Source organism: Anopheles bellator, chromosome 2, assembly GCF_943735745.2.
Source record: "Anopheles bellator chromosome 2, idAnoBellAS_SP24_06.2, whole genome shotgun sequence".
Classification (NCBI taxonomy): domain Eukaryota; kingdom Metazoa; phylum Arthropoda; class Insecta; order Diptera; family Culicidae; genus Anopheles; species Anopheles bellator.
This window is the reverse complement of record NC_071286.1, coordinates 79,747,082-79,769,484: the sequence shown is the minus strand read 5'-3', so window position 1 is coordinate 79,769,484 and position 22,403 is coordinate 79,747,082. Positions and strand designations below refer to the sequence as shown.

At 51.5% G+C, this 22,403-nt stretch overlaps 1 protein-coding gene across 1 annotated transcript in view; it reads right to left on the bottom strand.

The window, feature by feature from the left end:
* LOC131208146 (mucin-19) overlaps positions 1-22,403 on the bottom strand; it is a 114,767-nt gene that overhangs the window by 12,923 nt on the left and 79,441 nt on the right. The window contains exons 2-5 of the mRNA XM_058200795.1: positions 8,888-9,068; positions 8,574-8,699; positions 7,341-7,486; positions 4,368-5,396 (exon numbers count right to left, since the gene is read on the bottom strand). Of these exons, the coding sequence (XP_058056778.1) occupies positions 4,368-5,396; positions 7,341-7,486; positions 8,574-8,699; positions 8,888-9,068 (1,482 nt within the window). The remainder of the gene's footprint in view (positions 1-4,367; positions 5,397-7,340; positions 7,487-8,573; positions 8,700-8,887; positions 9,069-22,403) is intronic.

The window sequence follows — 22,403 nt, the reverse complement described above, 5'->3', positions numbered from 1 at the left end:
CAGGCGATCATATTTCATTCTCAGTGCACGGCACACATCAATTAAAAGCGTAACTTCATTCCAATGAGCAATAGAGAGCGTTTAAAGGAAAGGTTGCGCGCACCTCAAACTGCATCCGTGAGCTGCTGCACCTGGGCCTGCAACGGTACGCTGCACAGCCGCATGGGGTCCCGCCGCGTTCGAAAGTAAATATAATTTATCTTTCTCTTTCTACGGTTCCACGGACACGATTAATCCCGCTGCTAATCAATCCCGGTCACGGGAGCCGGAGTCACGAAAACAACCACAGCCCGTACTTTTCCGGTCGCCGGAGCCAACCCAACCAACCTTACAGCATTTGTTTAGATAAGCCCACAAGACTCGTCCATTTAGGGGGTTGGAGATGCACCTCAAATGCCCCATAAATCCGCCGCAACGGCCTACCTCAAAAGGTTCAATTAATTTTCGTTTAATATCCGCGGCCTAATGAGTCCGTGTGTTGATACCCGTCGTTTCATCACACCCAGCGCGCGCCCAGTGGCCCAGAACGGGAACTCCCCCCCAATGGATCTCACATCACCGGATTTCGATCCCGCTCTGTGGGTTGGCGCGTGCCACGGTTATCGATAATGAGGGCCCACATTTAGATGGGCGGCATTTCCAAACCCTCCCCACAGCATGGTCGGTATGCCGAGATGGAACAAAAGTTGGACGCAATTTTCGGCAAACATCATGGAAAATGGAATATGAAAGCAAAACAGCAAAAGAGGATAGCTCCGAGAGAGAGGCAATGTGAGAAGTGAGATTGGCGGGTCTTCTGCTTCGAAAACGGAAACAAGGCGCAGGGCAATCGCAGCGAGTCCCGTGAGGCCCCCCGGGCCGGGTGTGAGGTGGCGTACCTGAGACGGAGTGGCGCCGCAGGGAGCTGCGCAAACGTCGCAGCGGGTGGCTGGAGTTGCAGAGGTAGATAGAACCGTTGGCCGCCGTGTGGCAGCTGAGGTTACGGGCGTGGTGGCGCCTCGTGGTGACCGCCGACTTTACGGGCGGCGGCGTCGCAGGCGGTGGCGGCGGAGGAGGAGGAGGTGGCGGGGGAGGAGGTGGCCCCATGAGGATGGTGGCCCCCGCCGGGGGCGACGGGGGTGGCACCGCCGTCTGGATGCTGAGCGTCGAGGAGCAGCGCGAGGACGATTGGGAGGAGCTGGAGTTGCCGGAGAAACTGCCGGACGAACTCCCGGCATCGCCACCGGAAGCGCCACCGCCGGCACCCGACGGGCAGTCGACTGCCATGGGGGTAGCAGCGACGGCGGGGCCACCACCACCCAGGAGCGTGTTCGTAATGCTGGCCAGCAGGCTGCTGAGGGTGGCGGCCCCCGTGGAGCCTTCGCCGCCGCCGCCGCCGCCGTGCCGTGTGCTGGCGTAGTGATGGAACTTACTCATCGAGGCCGAGGGCGACGGCGGAAGCATCATCATCATGCCGGCCGCCGCCGCTGCCGTCGATGACGACGACGTCATCGACGGCGTCGCAGCCGTGGAGCAGCTCGACGTCACTGCGAGGAACGAGTGGTGGATTTAAGGATACGGGAGAGAGGGTCAGAACGGGAGAGAGACGTCGAGTGCCCCGGGGGGAGACAGAGGCCAATATGCATGGGAAGAGAAGAAGAAAGAAATACAAACATTGATAGTGTAGAGGACCATTTCTCACTACAGCCAATAAGTTTGGACATTTAAAATTTAGCAGCAAATTTGGATTTTCTTTAAAACGCCAATTGAACAGAAACAGGTAAACAAGGAAACAAAAAGAAAATGTCGTCTACGTGACAGGACGTTAGAGATGAGAAGTGTTTCGATGTGTTCAGTAGTAGTTGAGTGTAATTTAGAAAAATTGGAACGAAGCCCGCAATAGCAGAATAAACGGAAGAAGTCAAAAACAAAACACTCTAACGTATCGAGAAGATCATCTAAAGCCAATTGGTGAACAAAATAAACGGGAATGACTGAAATTTAAATGAACCAATCTTTTTTGATTTTATGATCGCATCATGAACGGTGATCGGATGAATCGTGTGACTGCATCGTCATGGAATGGCGAGAAAGAGCCGATTAGTAACCGATTCGGGGTAAGAGAGAAACTTTCCACGAAGCTATGTTTGTTCCTTCTTCGGGGGGTTCGTTGTTTGTTTTTTCCGGGTAGGATCGCCCGCCAGGGCCACACCAAAAATCCCACATCTCTTATCTTTTTTTCCCCCGTTTTCTCTGACGATCGTAATAGAAGTATAGGCTGTGGGTCACGCGTTTTCCGAGGATGCTCGGAAAAGATTTTCTTCCGCCCAGACCGACGTGACGTGTTCACTCAAAACTGATGGAAGCTGATGAGATGAACGGATGAACGAAGTAATATGTGCGAGATGGCGAGTGCATGACGATCGCACGCGGTTTGTTAAATGAGCAAAAAATGGTGAATGCATTCGAAATAGAGGAAGATAAGGTAGAGAAAAAAAACACACGAAAAAATGGGCCATGCGAAGGAAAACAGTAAACTAAGATCCAGAATTATCATCCAACAACAGCACACGGCATGCAAAAGAAAATCATGCAGCACAGGATAAGACGTTTTTCGAGCAGCTACTCGAATCGAAAGAGGGAGAAAGAGCAAATTTTGAGCGCATGCAAGGCGAGCCGATCCCAGTGTGCGACGACGGAAAGCTGCTCCACAGCAGTCACTGCCCAAGAACAGCCCAAGCGAGGAGTCCCTGAAGATGATGGCTAGCGGCCCGCTAGCTGGATAATGATAATTGATAGTGCAACATCTGGAGTTGGCCATCAGCAGGTTCGACCGATAAGCCCACCGAAAATGGGGGTTGTTGCTGGACTTGGGTCGAATCGGTCGGTGGCATAAAAAGGAACAGCAAAACGTTGTCCCGGTGTAGCATCACCGCCCCGCGTTAACATTGACCATTTTGTCAAGATCGTATCGAGCGCGCTCGGCGTGTTTAAACCGTTTAATAGCGCTAGAGACGCCTTGCCTACCGTCTCTGGGTGCGTATACTCGGGGGGCTACGGATGCGGAATGAATATTTTTTGTGGCTTTCGATCGAGGGCCTGCGATCGTGTACTGATCGCTTACCAGCTAACCGATCAGCATATCATGATTAGGCCTCTGGTGGGACGCACAGAAGAAGAAACAAAAAACAAACAAGATCACAATGGGGCCAGAGCGAAATAGAGCAGTCCCAGGCGCCCGCAGGTCATCAATAATTCATGCTTCGCCGTGCGTCGTCTGGCGTTAACGAGGGGCCAAGCGTTATGCTCGCGACGACGACAACACCGGGGATCCGCAAATTGGTGGGGCAATTAAAACGCTAGCAACAAATTGAAAATTAAATTAAAAAATCCTAAAAGATCCCTGTAGTAGCACCACCGAAATAGGCGCGGCTGCTGCTGCTTCTGCTGGCTGCCCATTACAAGGCGCGCGCGCGCCCCCGTCTAGTCAATTAGTCACGCTTGGGTATGACTAATTTATTAGCTGATGTGTTTCAAAACAAACCACACAACACGACGCGCACGGGGTGTGTTTTGTCCGTGTCGATCGGGTGTCCCGCGAGTCCCGAGCGGGTGCGTGTGCTTTGGGCAGCAGCTCTAGGCCCCCAAAAATACTTAAGCTTAATCTTAGCGGCGATAGAAAAAGGCGCACACAACATGATGCGACATCCCTTTAACGAAACAACACAGAAACATTTTGGAATGGCAACCGTGGCCTGACCAGGACCAGCACCAACAGGAGCACCACAGAGGACTGTAAGAGCTGAATGGGAAATACGCTTCAACAGGCGAAAGTAACATCCGAATCAGCAGCAACACGAGGATCATTCGTAAGACCAGCGAAGGACGATGAACGCACACGGTGAGCAACACCACAAATGAAGCGGAAGCTGTGTTCAGAGCGGGGTTAAGTTAACGCGCACACAGATTGATGGGATGAATATAGCATATGGATTAGCGGCCACGTGAAGCGGCGGAAAGCGAAAGCCTTGTTGGCGGAAGCCCACCACACCGCACACAGAGCAGAAGGAAAGAGCTAGAGAGCGAGCTGGGTGTCGTAGGGTGGGGCTCGTCCCGTCGGAAGCAGGATAACGTAATAGAAGCCAAGCGCCAACAGAATTCCCCGAAACAGGACATAGAACACTGGCGACACAAGGAAATGAGACAGAGAGCGACAGAGAGAGAGAGAAAGGAAAACCGACCCCATGATGGCACGATGAGAATTATGGGGGGACTGGGAACGGAGGAGTATTAGGGGTGAAGGGGTCGAGGAAAAACAGCAACAAACAGAAAATGGGCGGTAAGAAAAAAAAAAAGAAACGGAAGAAGAAAACACTTTGGGGTCGTACCATGGTCAGTCGACGAGGACGAGGACGACGACGTCGACGGCGACGACGACGCCTCGGTGGTGACGGCGGCGGCCACGATGGTGCTGCTACTGGTGCTACTGAAACCCGTGTGGGGGTGGTGGTGGTGGCCGGTGCTGGTACCTGCTGGGGGTCCGGCCGCCGCCACCGCCGACGGGAGTTGGGCACCGAGCCCCGGGTGGTGCTGATGGCCGTGATGGTGCGGATGGAAGTGGCCGGCGGTGGGAGGAAGGGCGTACGAGCCCAGTGCATGGTGAGGGGGGTGATGGTGATGGTAGTGGCGCTGCTGCGCCGACAGTGCGCCGCCACCGCCACCAGCCTCCGGCGGAAGCTTCGCGAACGAAGCCCGTCGATAGGTGCTCGGGCCGCTCGGCGAGTGAGCGGTCACGCCGAGCCGGGGCGATCCGGACAGACCACCGCGTCCCGACAGGGACACTGACGCCCCGCCACCGGCAGCAGCAGCGGAGCCAAGCATGGGACTCGAGGTGCCAGGAATCAGAGGAATGTAGGCGTCGGAGAAGGAGGACGGCGAACCGGAACCAAGGCTGGCGACCGACGAGCTGCTGCTGTGCAGGGCTCCGCCACCGCCAGTGGACGTCTGGCGTCCCGCGACCACCACCACCGGCGAGTAGCAGGACGGCGGGGACGCCAGGGAGCTGGTCGAGGAGGCGGCGAACGGCGCCACGTACTGGCTGACCATAGTGCTAGCGATGGCGGTGGCGGTATTGCAAGTGGTAGTGACAGTAGTAGTAGCAGTAGTAGTAGTAGCAGAAGTAGAACTAGTAGTAGTTGAGGTGGTGGTGGCGGTGGTAGTAGAAGAGCAAGAGAAGGTAGCGGTGGAGGTGATGCCGAGCGGTTTTTCCGAATTGGGGTCCAGGTTTGGAGGTTTCATGGTTCGGGGGGTCGCGCCCGACGGCGGCCCAACCAGCACGACGGTGGTGATGCTGGCGGCCGACGACGAGGACTCCGAATTCTGTGCATCCGAATTTTCATTTTGCGTGCTTTGCTCTTCTGGAAGATGCAACAAGATGAGTTTTATTTGGTAACAGAGGTTGGTCTCTTGGTTCTGGGAGTAATAGGGTAGGGGACAGCGAGGAGAAAGAGAGAGCGAGAATTTGGCAGGTGAAGTACACGGAGGGACCCTGACGCAGAGAGAGGCACACGGGTGGAGAAATAAGGTTTTGTAGATTACACCACAATGATGATGTAGATGATGAGAGAATGCTGCCCAAGGACGCCTGAACCGCTCTCGTTCGACCTCTACGGGAGTCAGCCCTACCCTCGTTTGCTAATCAAGAACTCAGATCTTCGGAAACTCGAAGGGGACCATTAAATCTCGAAGACAGGTGGAAGAATTGAAGACACGAAGGAGAGCCACATCACGACCGGACACAGAACCGGAAAAAATTGAATCTTTTCTGACGGTTTGCCCCACACAGTTCACAGAAGCATTGGGACATACCCCCATCAGTTCCGGACAACTACCGGACGGACCATTAGGAATCGACGTTAGGAATTAGTAACACGGATAGGACTTTCACACACGTCACGGCAGAACGCTACGCTCACTACTCACTACGCTAAGAATGTACACCGGGAGAGAGACAGAAGGAGCTTGAAGAGCTTACAGAATTAGGTCACAAACACGAAACGGAAACTAAAAACAAAACACTAAGTTAAGAACTAGGATGTTAGCTGCACAAGACAGATACAGGGGTACGGCATGGCATGTGGGGCACCTGGACGAGCACAAACTCCACTCTCCACCGGATTAGGACAAAAACTCCACAAGTTAATCAAAACCAAACCAAACCAGCTCGAGCCGCACACGGGGAGGGAACCACCACTCTACAGCTCGCCTAATCGGTGACACCACTACAGTACTAGAAGTGGGCAGGATGGTACACAACGGCAAACTAGACGGGTCAGAAAGGATGAGGAACAACGGATTGTGAAACTGAGACCGGCGTGTGTGGTTGGTGTAGGTGCATTGTGTATGTGCTCGCGTAAGAACTGTGACTACCTACACTACCGAACTACGCTGCTTGGAGGAGGGCTGGATGTGAAAATGTTTTAAAATCACTACAATTGGGTTCAACGTCGATAAGGAAATAAGAAAATGACAATCGGGGCAGTATTGTGATATCATAGAATGAACTCCGATTAAAATTGAAAACAAAAAACCAAAGGCCAGCTACGGAAAAGCGCCAAAGGTACGGAGCAGCGGCGGCGCGCAATAATGAAAATGCAACTGCAAAAGTTTCACTACGAATGCGACTACTACTTAAACAAACGGCGAAACGGTTACTATAAAACTCTAGAAGGGCAGAAAGAACCCCACAAACCGGGGGCAGAATGATGAAAAAGAGTTGAAAAGTGATAAAAGAGTGAAAGAAGGAACTAGAAAAACCAACAAACAAACAAACAGGATAAGAACAGGAGCAGTGAACTACAAACAAACAAACAAAAAGGGAATACACGCGCGGCGTGTTGATTCAAAACGCTACTCCAAACAAGTTTGCGGTTGCATTGCTAAAAACTAGAGCCTCTTCGAGAGAGAGAGAGAGAGAGAAACAGAGCGAGAAAAATAGAGAGAAAGAGAGTGACGAAACAGGGTGTTTTGTGTTGATTGTGATGTTGACAGAGGGCAAAGGGCAAATCGAAAAAAGAGCGCGCACGCGAGAGAAAGAGAGAGAGCGCGATAGAAAACACAAAAAGTGGCCAAACTAAACGGGTTCGGTGGGAGAAGGTAGTAAGTCACAAAACAAAACATAAACACAGATGATCGATAAAAACGGGGAACCACGGCGGACAACTGCGCGGAGTCTGTCGTGTCGTGGAGGTAATCTACAAACTCTACACTGAGCACTACCGGGGAACGCGGAAATACGCTAACACAAGGTAAGAATGGCGGGGCGCGGGGGTCAAAGCCTTGCACGGGAGGGCAGCACTTACCGCTCGACGGCGAACAGTTGATCGGCTTCTGGCCGGTGTGCGTCTGGCGGCGGAACAGCATCGACGTGGGCTTCGAGGCGGCGTTCGCCGACGACGACCGTATCCGGATCATCGGTCCGAGATTGTCGTCCTTATTTTTCGCCGACCTGCGGGAAGGAAAAGGTTGTACAGTCAGTCAGTCATCGTGGTGGATGCGGCGCAACATCAAAGTGTGAAGCTCAGGGGGCGCTCTGATCGGCGGGAGTGGCCAGATGTTGTCATAGACTGAATTGGGCTAATTTCACTCTCCAGTGGCGCGTGGCTCTCCGTTTTTCGGAGAATGCCCTGCCAAAGCAAACGAAAAGGACACTGTTCGCCACGGTCTACGCCCTCCGGCGACGTTCATCAGCAACCCTGGCACCCTGGGACGACAACGACCCAGACCCAGGTCCGTGAAGTACAGGGTTATCCATTTTGTAGTTTCGAAGTCACAGGGCACTGGCCTTACAGTTTTCGAATATATCTGTTTACCCAAGTGTCAAGCTTTTAGTTCAATCTCTGCCAGATTAGAAAATGAATACTTGAATAACTAAAAAAAAAAGAGTTCACATTATTAATAATTGGGTTCTTGAGCAAAAGGACGAAAACGCTCATTGACACATCTGGGCCACTAGTGCAAACCCTCAATCGATTGAAGAGACGCCGTTACATCCAAAAATTAGGAATTGACACCGTTGGACTATTCCTTTTGGAGCTACGCAAATAATCCGGTTGTATCTTTGGTGCTCTTGAAAGTTTGAATTTCTTTTTTGACACAACGAAATGGATAACCCTGAATTTGCCACAATTCTGCAGTCACGCTGCCTATCGGAGGCCTGGACGAGCAACAGGTTTCTCGGTGGGCCGTGGACATCGAACAGACGTCGACATCGTCTCGTCCGCCAACTTACGAACGGCGCGACGATAGAATTCTCAGACCACGCGTTTTGTGGGGCTCAGCCTTCGGCTTTTCTTTGGGATCTTTTGTCCCTTTTGTTAGCCCACCGAGACTGGGGAAAACTCTCGAAACCGATTGCGATAAGGACCAGGGCAGTGTGAGTCCAAATCCAATCGCCGCGTATCGGCGAGTGTGGGTTCTGGGGCAATATCTGCAGCTGACAGCTCTCGCTTCCGGGGAACTGTCATCTGATGAATGTGAGCCGAAGGTGCGCGTTCCCAGACTTGTTCCGGTTGGTGGCCGTGGTGTGTACTTACTTCATGATGGTAGTGTGCATGTTTTGCGCGATGATGGAGTCCTGCACTTCCATCCAAATCTCACCGGCACCGGTCTTCGAGCTGCGGCCGACCTCCAGGTAAAAGTAGCGCTGAGAGTTGCCGCATCTGTTCGGGTTGAAAAAAAAACGGGTTGAATTGTCAACGTGACGTTTATTTAAACAAAAATTACATTAACGTTCGACCGGTTCGATTCGAAAATTATGAAAACGACAGCGACGCCGTGAATTGAATTACTTTTAATTGAATAACAGAGAAAAAATTGCTCGAAAGGAAGCGCGCCTTGATGAACTCACCGTCGTATCGATGCGAGCGAGAACTCGACCACCTCGACGCGCTGGTCCCCGGTGGCGGTCACCGATGGTCCGATGCGGACCAGCGACAGGACCTTGTCGGTGATGCAAAGCCGATAGTTGCCCAGGATGCCGTAGCTGTCGCCGAGCCCCTTCCGCTGCACGAACACATCCCAAACGTGCTCTGGAGAGAAAGAAAATGGAAAAATCGTGAAAAATCGTGAAAAATAAGTGAAATAAGAGAACCCAAAATTATTTTCGACGATGACAAACAATTCCACGGGCGACACACGCGGTGCTGCAGAGAAGTGTCCTTCGCTACGCGGGAGCACTATAAATTATTAGTTGCGAGCTCGGTCCGGATCCGGGGCCAGGAACAAACAAAATACAAGCAAGAGAAAAGGGAAGCAGAGAAAACCCGATGGCCAGAGCCCACCCGGAAGGAAGGAAGGACGTTCATTAGCCAACTGAATGGTTTTTTCATTCACCGAAAGTGTGCGATTTAAAAGGATTGAAAAAGTCGCCCAAGTGTCACCGGAACCGGAACACATACACATTGAGGAGGTGTTCCGAGCCAAAACCCGAGGTGGTCAATTTAATTTAGATGAGCCGCACGGGAAATGCTTTTTATCTGCCTTTGTCCACTGCTGCTCGACCGGGCGCGCCCTACTGTCCCACAGGCCGGCTGATTGGTTTCGGAACACACGGTGGCCACCGGACGGTCCCGAATTGGCCCCCGACGGTGGCGGCCAGGTGAAATAGATGATAAATTAATTACTTAATGGCTGAGCGCCGGGAAAACTTTTCAGCGTTTTTAAACCCAGCAGCCTTCAGCAGGAGCAACAACAGCAGCATTGGCGGCACTGTCGTCACCTCAGCTGACGCGAACACCGATGATAGTGCCGGGGTGCCGGGTGAACCCCACTGGCGGAGGTCACATGTTTCGGAGAACCGCCAAAGTTTTGGGCGTCGATTATCATTTTAATTTGGTTAAAATGTTGTAAATATTAAGCCACTAGGAGGGCGCGCTGTTGGCCATCGGTGTTTACCAGCCGATTTGAAAACGATCTCAACGGCGCCCGGAAGCTTCTTTGTGGCGGTGGTGTTTGTGTGTATGAGTGATTCTCTCTCTCTCTCTTTCTCTCTTTCGTTTGTCACAACCATTTTCCGCCGGATGGTTGCACTCCGGCCAACGAGTGCCACGTTACAGCGGTTCGCGACAAACTTCACCTAACGGTGGTGGTTCTGCAGGAAACAATAACAACCTCCTCGTCAGCCTCCCTGTGGCTGCCAAAGTGGGACAGAAATTGAGGTCAACGGAAAACGGTTTTTCAAAAATGTAAAAGTTCAACCAAGCGATTTGCAATAGAAGTCCACCAGCGAGAATGCGTCGAAGACGAATTCATAGAAAGGGGGCTCCTTGTGAAGGTTTCTGGATGGCGTTCTTCAAGTAAAATCTAAACAAATAGTTAGCCCTACTGCTCACTTAAAGTTTTCTGGAAGATTTATTTTAAAATGTCTTATTCTCACTCAATCGTCCAAAACTGTAAGCCGTAATGAGGCCCAGCTGGGTAGTTGAGGCTAGATTTTTGTTATGACTCAACCTATCAACATAAACATGTAAATCATATATTGTAAAGTTGAAATTTGAAAAAAAATCAATTATAATCGAAAGTAATTTAAAATAGTATAACGTAGTATTAATAATTGTTTTCTTAAAGCACACAGATTCCTAGAACCGCTCCAAGAAATGACGAAAACATTACTGAAGCTAAGTAATTGGTGTTCAAAAGTCATTCTTAGAGACTGTGTGGGTAGAACATTTCATTCGAATCATTTCGTAAGGGTTTCGTCCGTTATACAGGAAGTGAAAGACGTGTCGTCACAAGAGTTGGTCCAAAGCAGACTCACAAAAAAAACGCAATGTAAACAGACAAATTCGAAAGAAAAATCAAGAACGGGAATAGAACTTAAAGACGATAAAGACGTTATAAAAGGCCTTAAATTGTCTTAGAAGTGTCCTTATTTTGAAGGTAGTAAAAGACTTGACTTGGTTTTCTAGTTTTAAATTCCCATTCCCGTTAGAAACGACGTGGAAAACCATCACCGGAAAATCAGTATTTAAGGAAAACTTTGACTCCGTACTTTGAGGTTTGAGCGCTCGTAGTGTCCCAATCACCAAACCACATCGATCCTTACTCCCCCGAACGGTCTACAGTGTGAAAAAGGATGCCCACTGCACGATCCCAGCCCGAACAGAGTACTGTCAAGTGTGAAACGGGCCCCAACCCAGATTAGACGCTCGTTAAACAATGTAGCAGGCAGACAGCGGAACGTGGCAGCCGAAGGTGATCCGCAGCATACCACAATTTAGTCCCCTGTCTGCTCGGAACAAAAAAAAAACATCCTAAATCATAACGCATGACGACGACGACGACGACGAGGAGTCATTGCGAAAACGTCCGATAGCCACCGCCGCCGCCGTCGGAGCTACCGCCTGGGTGTCACCAGCATAGACCGAGATAATTATGCAACGCAACGCGGTGTGCTGTACCTCACCGGCGGCGTCTCGTTTCACGGGTAGCGTGTGTTTTAATGCCTTCTGACTGCGGTTGCGATGCACGCGCCACGCCTAATTAATGTGAAAATAACAATTTACTCGCGCCTCCGGGCGGGCGTCGGTCGACGGAAGACCTCCGCTTCTTAGGAGAGCGGTGCCGCGCCGGCAGTGTGTGGCTTTTAAACACCAACCCGAGGGAGCCCCGAAGGGGGGGGGTGCCGGCCGGAAGCGCAATGGCAAATGAAGCAGCCAGCAGCGGCGGAAGGAAAAAAGGGAAGTGTAACTTCGCGCCGCTATTTAATTCGGTTTTCGGTCCAATTAATCGATAATTGGAGATGGCATGCTGCATGCTGCGGTGGCTCCAAGGGGGCTTCTTCCCCACCGTGTTCCGTCTTCCGAGATAGTCTGGCCGGCCGCCCTTCGGCGTCTTGGTGCCCTCTGCGCCAGTGGTAAACACAATTGCACGCTTAATTCAATTCAATTAGCGACTAATTAGTTACACGTGGCGTGCGCGACGGATCTTCTGGTAAGTAACGCGAAGCGCTCGCGCGCCGGAAGTGGTCATAGTTCGATTGGTTTTCGATGCGCCTGAGTTGACGGCACCCTCCGCCGACACCCGAGAGAGACTGAGAGTGACCGACCGCCGAAGTGTCGGTGGCGCCCGGTCATCAACAACTCCCGGGGTGGCGTCGATCTGTAACTACGGGTAATTAAGGTGATACGCGCTCTCTCTGTCTCTCTCACTCTGTAGTCGATGTCCGCATTCCTCTGTTACGACTGGCGCGGGAATCCACAAACTGTTGCTTCGGCGGAACGCGCTCAAATGGCTGCAGATTAGAGCAATATCCGGAGGATGGGGCAAACACCATAAGCGTTGCCGATCCGATCCGGCGGTTAAATTAAAATTGGGTAAAAGCCTCTAAACCTTCCATTAGCCGCTGTTTCAGAGCAGGAAAAGTCAAATCCTTGACGGGCGTCTGGTTGGGTGCCCTTGGCAAGAAGTCGTGCCGATAGTCTGATCCTTTGGATCATCGTGCAACGTAACGGGACCGGCCGACCGTTGACCAATCGGACGGCAAAAACGGATGCAGGCGCAGTTCCCGAGTTCCAAGAATGCTGTATCGGCGAATTAAACCTATAAAAAATCGTATTAACCAGGAAAACACTAGCGAACCGCACGTGGGATAGAACGCGGTCGTCGTGCAACGGCGCAGATAACCGTTATGATAGGTTAAGTTACTCCATTTGTTGACAGAGCTTGAATTACGCGTGTCTGAAGCGTACAAGGCGACCCCTGCAAGCATCCGCCGAGGAAGAGCTTTCCCCCTGAAGACCATGAGCTAGACCCATAAACATACGGATTTTATCGGCGTCATTAGTTACTTGAGCACACTGCTGCTGCTGCATACATTGTAGTGCCCGCGAGGAGGAGGAACAAAATGGTGTGAAATTTAAATAAACTAATAAACAGCGCCAAACAGACAAAGTCGTCGCGCATCCCGGGTGATGCTGCTGCACGGGGACCTCCTGTGCCAAGACAAAAAGAAGCACCCATGAAGCGGTATTTACTTGAGCGAACGGAAGACGACGAGCTCCTGTTGAGCCCCAGCCGGGTTATGAGTAGTTGCATATGGGCCACCCCATCACGGTTTGGCGTGTTCCGGTTACTAGACTACCGGTTGCAAACGACCCGGCGTCGTGTCAGTTCTTCGGCGAGGACAGGCGCCAGCACTCTCACGGCCACCTTCCCGTTCCCGTGGTGGTGGTGGTGTCGGTTTCCACTTCGCTGCGGCGGAAAGATGATCTAACGCGCGCCGCAGACGCCCTGGGAGGTCACACGATGCAGAGGGCGCGGGCGCTTAGCAGGATGCATTTGCCCGTGTGACAAATGGTTCTTGTCGTCGCCGCCGTCACTCCGACCCAGACGCGGAAGTTCTGGCTAGCGTTCTGCGGATTTTTCGTCTACGGATGACGCAACTGACTCGGTTGCGGCCCTTCGAGCAACATTGTTGCCGGGAGAACCGAAGAAAGAGAAAAATAATTCTCTCTCGTCGCACGGTTTTTAAATCACGCATTCCGATGCTGATTCCGAAGTAGAGAAAGGACACAACGATCCCATGCGGAGAGATCGGAGTGTTCGTTAGCTATTCATCTGCACGATCACCAGAAGCTGGACATCAACTAAATGGAGTCCATTTTGGGGAAACCTCCGGTGGGACACTTTCACCATAGCTAGATGACCAACGCCCCTCCGAAATGTCAGTGCGGCATCCGCGGTTCACCCACCAACATCCGCTTCACCCAAATGGATTACCTCTGGGTTTTGCAGGAACCTGCAGGTCCGAGATAACAAACATGTAGGGGGCCCGGAAAACGCAGATCCCTCGGGACGCACCGCAATCTACTTATCCACACGCGGCAACCTATCCTGCCTGGGCCCGAAATCAGTGCTGTTGGTCACATACGGAACATAAATCGGCAGACACACATCCTCGTTAGCTCGAGCTTGGGGAGCCAGAAGAAAAAAGGGACCTCTGGAGTATTGGACCACTTTATAGTCGGAAGATGATCACGCAATGGGGCACGTATCCACAGCAAACTAGCTGAGCGATTCTTCGACTTCGTGCCCCATATTCCTGTTCCTGTCACAATAAGGAAGTCGCCGATACGCGCGTGGGAACCGTCATAAATTTGAATTCAATTATGCTGCTACCATAAATTGGTGGCAGATTGCGTCGTGCCTGGAGACCCAATATTGGACGGACACACAGATGCTACGCTACGCCGTTGTGGGCAGACATTAGAAATTGGGGTGATTCACCCAAATGAGTCCCAAAAGTTACCACCCAAAATAACTCCTTCCAATTTAGGTGCATATTGCCCGTCAACTGGTCCTGAAATACGCATCTCGCGTCACTCTGGACTCCCACGGAAGGAGTTCTATTCGGTCCATTGAAGGTTAAACTTCGCATACAATATTCAAAACCTCCCGAGCGCTAATGTCTCGCGGCTGTAGATTTTTCCAGCGCCGGCCAGCGCGCAAATGTCCACCGTCATGACACGCCACGCCGGTAAAAGTGCTCAACTCCGGGTTGAGTGACTCCTACTGGACTACACCTGGAGTGAGGGCATATGGGTACTAACTTTGGCAATCCACGAAGCGAGCCACAGATGATCTGAGAGAGTACCGTAAGGATAGGTCGTCTGAAACATTACACCATTCGTGTTGCGGGGGGCGAGCGAGGATTTGATCGGCCACCCAGACCCCGGGGCGCCGCGAATAGATTTAATCCTTTTAATGATGGCACGTCACGAACAACGGTGCGCGCACCGTTGTTCCTGGGAAACCACCGAAACTCATCCGACAACGGCGGTGTTCCGGTTATTAGGAGAAACTTTTGAGCTGGCCCCACCATTCCCGCCTTTAACTATTCCCAAAATTATCAAATTACGAATGCAACCGGTGCCGCCACGCTGCAACCGGTTCTGGTGGTTCTGTCTTCACTTCACTCGAGAAGGCGAATCCTTTAGCCAGAGGAGAACACCGGCGGCACCATGATGTGCGTGATTTACTGCAGTTTCGATGATTTATGTTTGCTTTGGAACGGAAGCCAAATGCCTTTGGCGTAATTGGAGAAAATTGTTTTCCCGTGCCCGGGCTCTGCGCGGAGCCTTGGGGTCCTCGATGGGTGTGTAATTTGGGAGGTTTAGACTAAAAATCAGGAGATTTAGTTGGGTTCAATTATCGTTCATTTGCTAGCGGAACACTAATGATTGAGGGCCAATCGTTGTGAACAATCGTTGTGAACAATCGTTGTGTTCCCCTGTTTTACTTTTTGGGCATTAAATTTGAAAATGGAAACTATTTTTGCAAGAATTTTGAATGCGTCGGTGGCCCCAGCTGTTGTTTTCTGGCTGCCTTTGACTGCACTTCGAATCGGACACTCTCCGTTGGCTTGACGCCATAAAGAGACGTCTGGAAGGAATCCACTCCGTACCGGGAAAGGAAGGTGATCCCGTTTCCGTTTGTTCCGCCTGCGAGAGACCCATAATAAATACATCACTCCAGACGTGGCCCGCCGTGGCGCTGTGCCACGCGTTGAAAGTCGCTCCTTATAAATACTGCGCTGCCATGTCGCCCGGGCGAGCAACGCAATGCACTTTTTCTTGCACCCTGTTGGCCGCAATCGAAACGTCATTTCCAGACGATACAAAACCCAAGATACGGCCCGGCCAGTCTGCGGCCACCGAGAAAAGGCAGAGAACACCCGGCCGTAGATTGGAAATTTATTGGCGATTAATGATTTATTTTCCACATTAAAAAGACGAACTAGAGTGACACGCGAACGGAAACGGGAACGGAACGGGGCCCGGTCCGACTTCTGACTTCATAAATAACCGAGCGCGGGGGGGGGGCCCCCGACCCGCCCGAAAACGACTTGGCAACGAGTGAACTTTCTTCGACGGCCAAGACGACAGACGCCGTGTCGAGAGGGTTGCAAGACTTCCGCAAGAAGGAAACACGGATTTGCACATTGCAAGCACGCCGAAGAAGTGTCCGGTCGGGGTGTCGGTTCTTCGCCCACGTCCCCGGAGACAGCAGTCCGCGTGTGGAGCAGTTCCTTTCGGGGGGCGCCAGAGCCCGAGGGCGGCGCAGCGAACATAAGTTCGCCATAACGCCGACCCGAGTCCGACCCGGCGGCTCCCGACTGGACAGCAAGCAAACACATTAACTTTTGATACAATTTATCAGTTTTAATGCTCGCTTAATGGCATTCTTTTGTCGTATAAATTTCATAAATAATCGGCCCGGTTTTCCTTTTTTCTCTGGGCAGCGGCCCTGCAGGAGTGCCGCAGTGGGTCCTTACGCTCGTCTCCGCATCAGTTGCGCTATTTATTGTCCGTACGATTGTTTCGTGACTGGCCCCCCGAGTGACCGAGAGAGAGAGAGAGAGGGGGGGGCACAGATAACGAATGCTCGCCCTGATGGCCCTACTTCTAGTGGCTCTGCGCGGGTTGTTCTACGGAGGACGGCAGAACTGGACACCTACATGACCGATGTCGGGTCCGGGCAACGTCTAATGTGCCTAGCCGCCTAGTGTCTAGAGCCTTCTTTGGATCCGACGCCAGTGTGTTGTGTTCGCGCAAAGCGAAACGCTTCATTAAGAATGCACACCTCGAACCACCCTGCTGCTGCTGCTGCTGTAAGTACGCGCCCTTTCTGCCTTTCTGGCATCCTTGTGGTCGGAATAAAAATTGACTCCAAAACGGGGTGATCTTGCATCGGCGCCACCATTCAGCGCACGATGGCATGATAAAAATGTTTCCCGCTTTTTATCGCCCATTGCTTGCGGCTCGGAATTGCGAGTACTCCTGGAGGGATGAACGATTTATCTTCCGTACACGACAGTCGCCACTCTGCTGGTGGTGACCGGCCCCTGGTGTGACCACTATCGCGTTGACAGCTGAAGAGCGCGTCCAGTGAGGTGTTGTAGTGACCCCAGAGAGATTGAATGGTTTAGAACCAAAAATGTGTTTAATAAAATGGAAAAACGATGAAAAAGCTTAGAAAAACCTTAACAACTATTAAATAAAGCTAACGGCCGTCAAAAATTACACGCAACAAACCAACAACGAAAAAAAATGGGAAAGAAACACTAAAATTAATCAAGCAAAGCGAAACAACCCAACGGAAACACAAAAGAAACGGAGAGACCGGCAAACTGGCAACAGCGAAACAATTGTCACAAACTGCACGACGCGTGGCCGATTAATGACGCGCGCAAAAAAGGCGACGGCAGCGGCTGTAGCAACGCCGAGAGCATATCTCCCACTCGGCCACTTGTTTGTTGCGAATCCGCCTGAAACAATAACCTCCGGTGCAGATGGCAATAAATATAAATAAATAAAAGCTACATATCATGACGCGGGGGACGCGACACGAAAAACCTGAAACACAGAGTCAATCGAATGCAATAAACCCTGTTCTCTCTGTCTCTCTCTCTATCGGAGGGGGAGACAACTAATTCAATTAGACTTCTCCCGTGGCCCCTCTTGTGGCTGTGGCCAGCCGACGGGACACACATTTCCCGCGATGCCCGCGTGGTTTTCTCGGCGCTCCATCAATTTTCCCTCCACTGGCGCGGCGGGATACTTCCCCACAAATGGTGCCCTTTGGTCAAGGGGTATCCGTTGCCCCCGTTCCCCTTCTTGCGCCACTCCAGATTTTATTGCCGTGTCCATCCCGCCCCGTTCCAGCTGTGCAACTCATCCATTTTATTGCATTTCTATCGTTCGCTTCGTCGTCGTCGTCGTCGGTCGTCGATGTCCGCGCCGATGTGGACTATCTTCCCCAGTGGATAGCATCGTCCGCGTGTCCGTTGTGTGAGCGAAACGACGTAGGAAAAGCGCCATTCGCTTCGCCATTCGCTCCATCGTTCGCGCCTTTCCTGCTTTTATCAACAAATGGATGGTCAATTAATGCGTCGTAGGTGGTTGGCGTCGCGTCGCGCCGAGAGCTGCACTCGCGAGCTGTCCACCATTCCCAGAGGACATCTCGCGCGGAGGAACCCGGGGAGAACTGTCACTCTGCGGCTGTGGTCGTCCGTCAAACGCCACTTTCCAATTACATTACCCCCCGGAGGGGGGGGGGGGGACATCGTGGTTGATCCTCGAGCAAGATCACGTGGCCCGGTTCTCATCCCGTGGCACACAGCAAATGGCTCAATTGATCGCTAGTTAACGCTCGGCAGTTAATTAACGACGACGCGCCATCCAGCTCATCCTGAAGCCAAAGCACCGGTGGTGAAGGGATGATGAGCTTTTGGCTTTATTGGTCGTCCGTCGGCAACGGCAACTTTATTACCGTCAGAGGTCGGTCCGTGGTTTGGGCCTAGTTGGGCCATATAAATCCTAGATTTGTTAGTGGAATAAAACATGAACTGCTCTTGATTTTTAAGTGTCACAAAAAGTGTCAAACTAAACTACGTTTCGCACAAAAGAGAAACAAAAATGGATGATCACTTAACGAGAAAATGGCAGTAGTCCGACCATCACCGTCAGCGCACCGTAAAGAAGTGAGCCAGCGCAAGCCGGAAAAGTTGCGTTCCTTTTCCCCGCTGTCATTCAGTCAATTTAGCAAATAAACACACATCTAACGGCCATTGTCACTTCTCATCCGGATAAGACGATAGCCGTTGTTTCGCGCACGTACAGGCAACGTGATTTTTGGGACCATTGCTTTGTTCCTTGCTTTCCTTATGCTTCCGGTCATGCTGATCCGGAAGAGGGATGCTCCCTTCGCAACTGCATGCGTCCTCTGAGAGCACACGAAACAAGACCGGTACTTGGGGGGAAACTTGGGTACGTACCCAGGGCATCCGATGGCGAACAAAAATAACTGCCCCAACGTGTGTAGCACCAGCTCCAGCAGCATCCCAGGAGAAGGAGCGGAGCCAACACCCCTGGCCGCGCGTTCAGAGGCACTTAAATTATTTCCCAAAGCTCTTAATCCACGACAATAACCGGAAGTACGGACATTAATGCTTTTAAGATGCTTTCTTGCTCCCTATCTAGCCGTGGCGGCAGCAGCAGTGACACCCTCCCTCTCCCTCTCTCTCGCTCGCTCTCTCTGTTGCATCACTCCACTTGCTTCTTCTGCGAGGTAAATCCTTGTTGCCTCGTTTTTCTTTGGCCAATCACCGAATCGTTTGGAGGAAAAAGATGGATTTCAACCAGGCCAAAGCCGGCCCGGACGACAAGGGTCCTTTTTTCACGCGAAGGCTCCGCAGCGCGTTTTGGCCATTTTCCGCAAACTAGTTTTCCCACACAGGGAGCTCCGCGAGAACCCGAACCCTCCTTTTAGTTGGCACCGATATCTCAGGCTGAGCCCGGGCCGCCTAGCTTGAAGTGGCCGTCACTTGAATCGGAGCCAAGTTCCCGTGAAAGAGTTTTCATGTCGACAACGATGACCCGCGCGCGGCGGCACATGATGATGTTCTCGAGATAATTTTTGTATTTTTCTTCGTTTTTTTTTGTTGTCAGCAGCAAGTCAGCAACAACCCCACCGCACAAGCGGGTAAGGATTTATCTTGTCCTTCGGGCGCGCTCAGTTCTTCGATTCGATTTACTGGTATTCTTCTCTTTGGCGTTCCGTGGCCAGTTATATTTATTTCTTTATTCTTTTATTTTTATCTGGCCACCGCCCCCCGTGACCCCCGAGAGGGGCGGGACATGTCCTGACCCGACAGAACAGAACAGTGGAGAGGACAATTGTCGGTTCCTTTCCAGACCTGTACACCGCTCACGGACCCTTTAAAAAGGCCGATGTCCATGTCGGTGTTGCAGCCAAAGATGCGACCTGATGTTATCTCTGCCCTCGGCTCTCATCATCTGTATCTGGCAAAGTTCAGCAGGACGTCAGCAGCCTTAGAGCTGCGTCCCATGTCCCATATGTTGCTCAGGTTCACTCTTTGTCTCTCTCTTCCAGTTTGGAAGCACAACGACCGGTTGATAGTGACACTCACTTCATGGTTGTAAAACGAATCAAACGAAACATTATTATTACGTTAAACTGCTGCTAAACAACATGTTACGTCCGGGGTCTAGTATCTCCCCTCCTGCCTGTATCGCTGATAGTTCGTGGCGGAACTTCTGTGCGGAAAAATGGTCGCCCACCATCTTCAAGGAACGCGTTGCTTGCTGCTGCTATTTGACACCACCATGCACGCGCGGCGCCTTTATTTTTAGTCCCTTGCAGGCCCCCCCCATTGGAAAGGTCCCGCGAGCGAGCGGGACCGTCTTCCGGACGATGGAAGGATATGACGCAGTCGACTGCATTATTTATACCTCGCCGTTGTAAGGCCGAGACGGCGGTAACGGATATCTTTTCTCGGCCAGGAGCAACACTGGCCGGTGAGAAATTGTGACAGACCACCGGGGAAAGCACAGTCGGGCGGATGGTGGGCAGCAGGCAGCAAAGGCTAGTAAATTTTATGCTGCATGCCGTAACTCAACCTTGTCAGCTATGCATGCCGGAACTACGGCATTCGAGCTAGGGGTGGCCCGATGTTGGGATGCGAATAACACGCGGCTACGAGGGGGGACTGGTGGTTTGAGGTTGGTCGGGGCCTAAGGACACTATCAGCCCGTTCATTATTTTGGCAAATGTGAACATACAGTAATAACCAATTTCCCTATCGCGGTCAGTCGATCGGTCTATTCGGTTTCGGTTCTATCGGTTTCTTTTATATTCGATGGATTCACAATGGTCCAAGGATCATTCAAAAGCACTCATTATATTGAAGCTTAAGAAACATTCCAAACAGAGTTACAATATAGTTTTTTGTTTCCAAACAAACCCCGTTTGGGCATTGATATAATGAGCTATGGCGAGCGAATTCGAGCAGTCGAGCAAATTATAGCCAGGACGGCGAGTCGGTGAATGCTGTGTCACTTGCATTTTAATGTTCTTCACTCAAAGTTGGGCCTTTTATGGAAAGAGCACTCTTTGTGCAAAGTAATTAGGTAAGGTATTCATGTAATTAACTCGTTGCACTACGTACTGCATATTAATATGCCACAAAGCAACAAAAAGGCAATGTGCGCAGCGATGCTGTCAGTATGCCAACGAACAAGTGTCAGATCGTCAAAGGAGGAATGCTGTCAGTAATTAAAAGGACACCAATTTACGCCAAGTGTGATAAACAAAATGGCAGTTTTTACCCAAATACGCTCTAAGCTCTTCCATAAAAAACAATCTTCAACCAGACATATGGGCACAGAAATGGGTGGCAGCTAGTAGATTGGTACATTTTTCCACCACTCTCTTGGCATGCCATCGAAATAAATCACCTAAAGTGCATCGGGGTCATAAGGATATCCTTAGGTTACCGAAAATAAAACAATCATTAGCCCCGACACGCGGACACCCGAGTCTCTCGATTCTCTATGCAATAAAACTTAATTGTCCACGAAGCTGGGGCAGTGAAAAAAAGAGGTGGAAACACCGCCCCAAACAAACGCCACGCCATTTGCGGGAAGTTACACAAATCGTATAAAATTAGTTTCTAACTCGATTGTCGCCATTTTTGCCGCCACCGCCGTTGTTGCTTTACGTTTTGTAATTAAGCAAAAATGACATGTTTTTCAACATCCGCGCGCACACAGGCACAGAGCTACGGGGACACCGAGGGCGTCTGTCTATTTCGGTCTCCACGCCACAAGCGCCGCCCGGTAGCGGTCGGAGGCGAACCGGCTGGCTAACCGGCGTGCCTCGTGTGCCATAAATCGGTGGCGCCACAATCCATCGCCGCCCCAGAGTGACTCCTGTTCCGAAGAGCGCAAGGTAGTAGTAAACCATCTCTGCCTAGCTAGGTGTGTGGTGTTGGTCTGTATGCTGCTGCCTCGCCCGAGCTGTCGATTAGCCGCCGACCACCGCCCTCGGGTCGGTCATCATCAAATCACGACGGCGGCGACCGCGTCCGTGTTACAAGCAATTAATTTCGAGAGGATAAATTTATTTCCGGACCAACGACAACGGCCGCGACGATGACGACGCGCGGCCACGACACACCACCTGCTGCAGTGTTATTGTTTCGGTCGAAGAAGTTCTTCTTCGCTCGCTCGCCAGGGGCAGGTCGGTTATTTTCGAAAGGACACGTATTGGCCGGTCACCCCGCACGATCGGTCGCTGATGGTACCTGCTGTTGCTATGGGTGTTCGATTTTGCAGTACTCCTTCGAGCGTGGCACTCCAACCTGCGCCGCGCGGCACACCTTCACACCGCGACTATTTTCGTCCCGATCTTCGGCCCAGTCTCGTGATGTGGCCAAAGACCTCCTGCTCCGTTGAAGAACTATGCGGTGGGATCAATAGACGCACAACATCGTTGGCCGATCCGATCGTTGGGTGGTGTGATCGGCTTTGTTACAAAATGAATTTAAAACACCTCACGCCGAT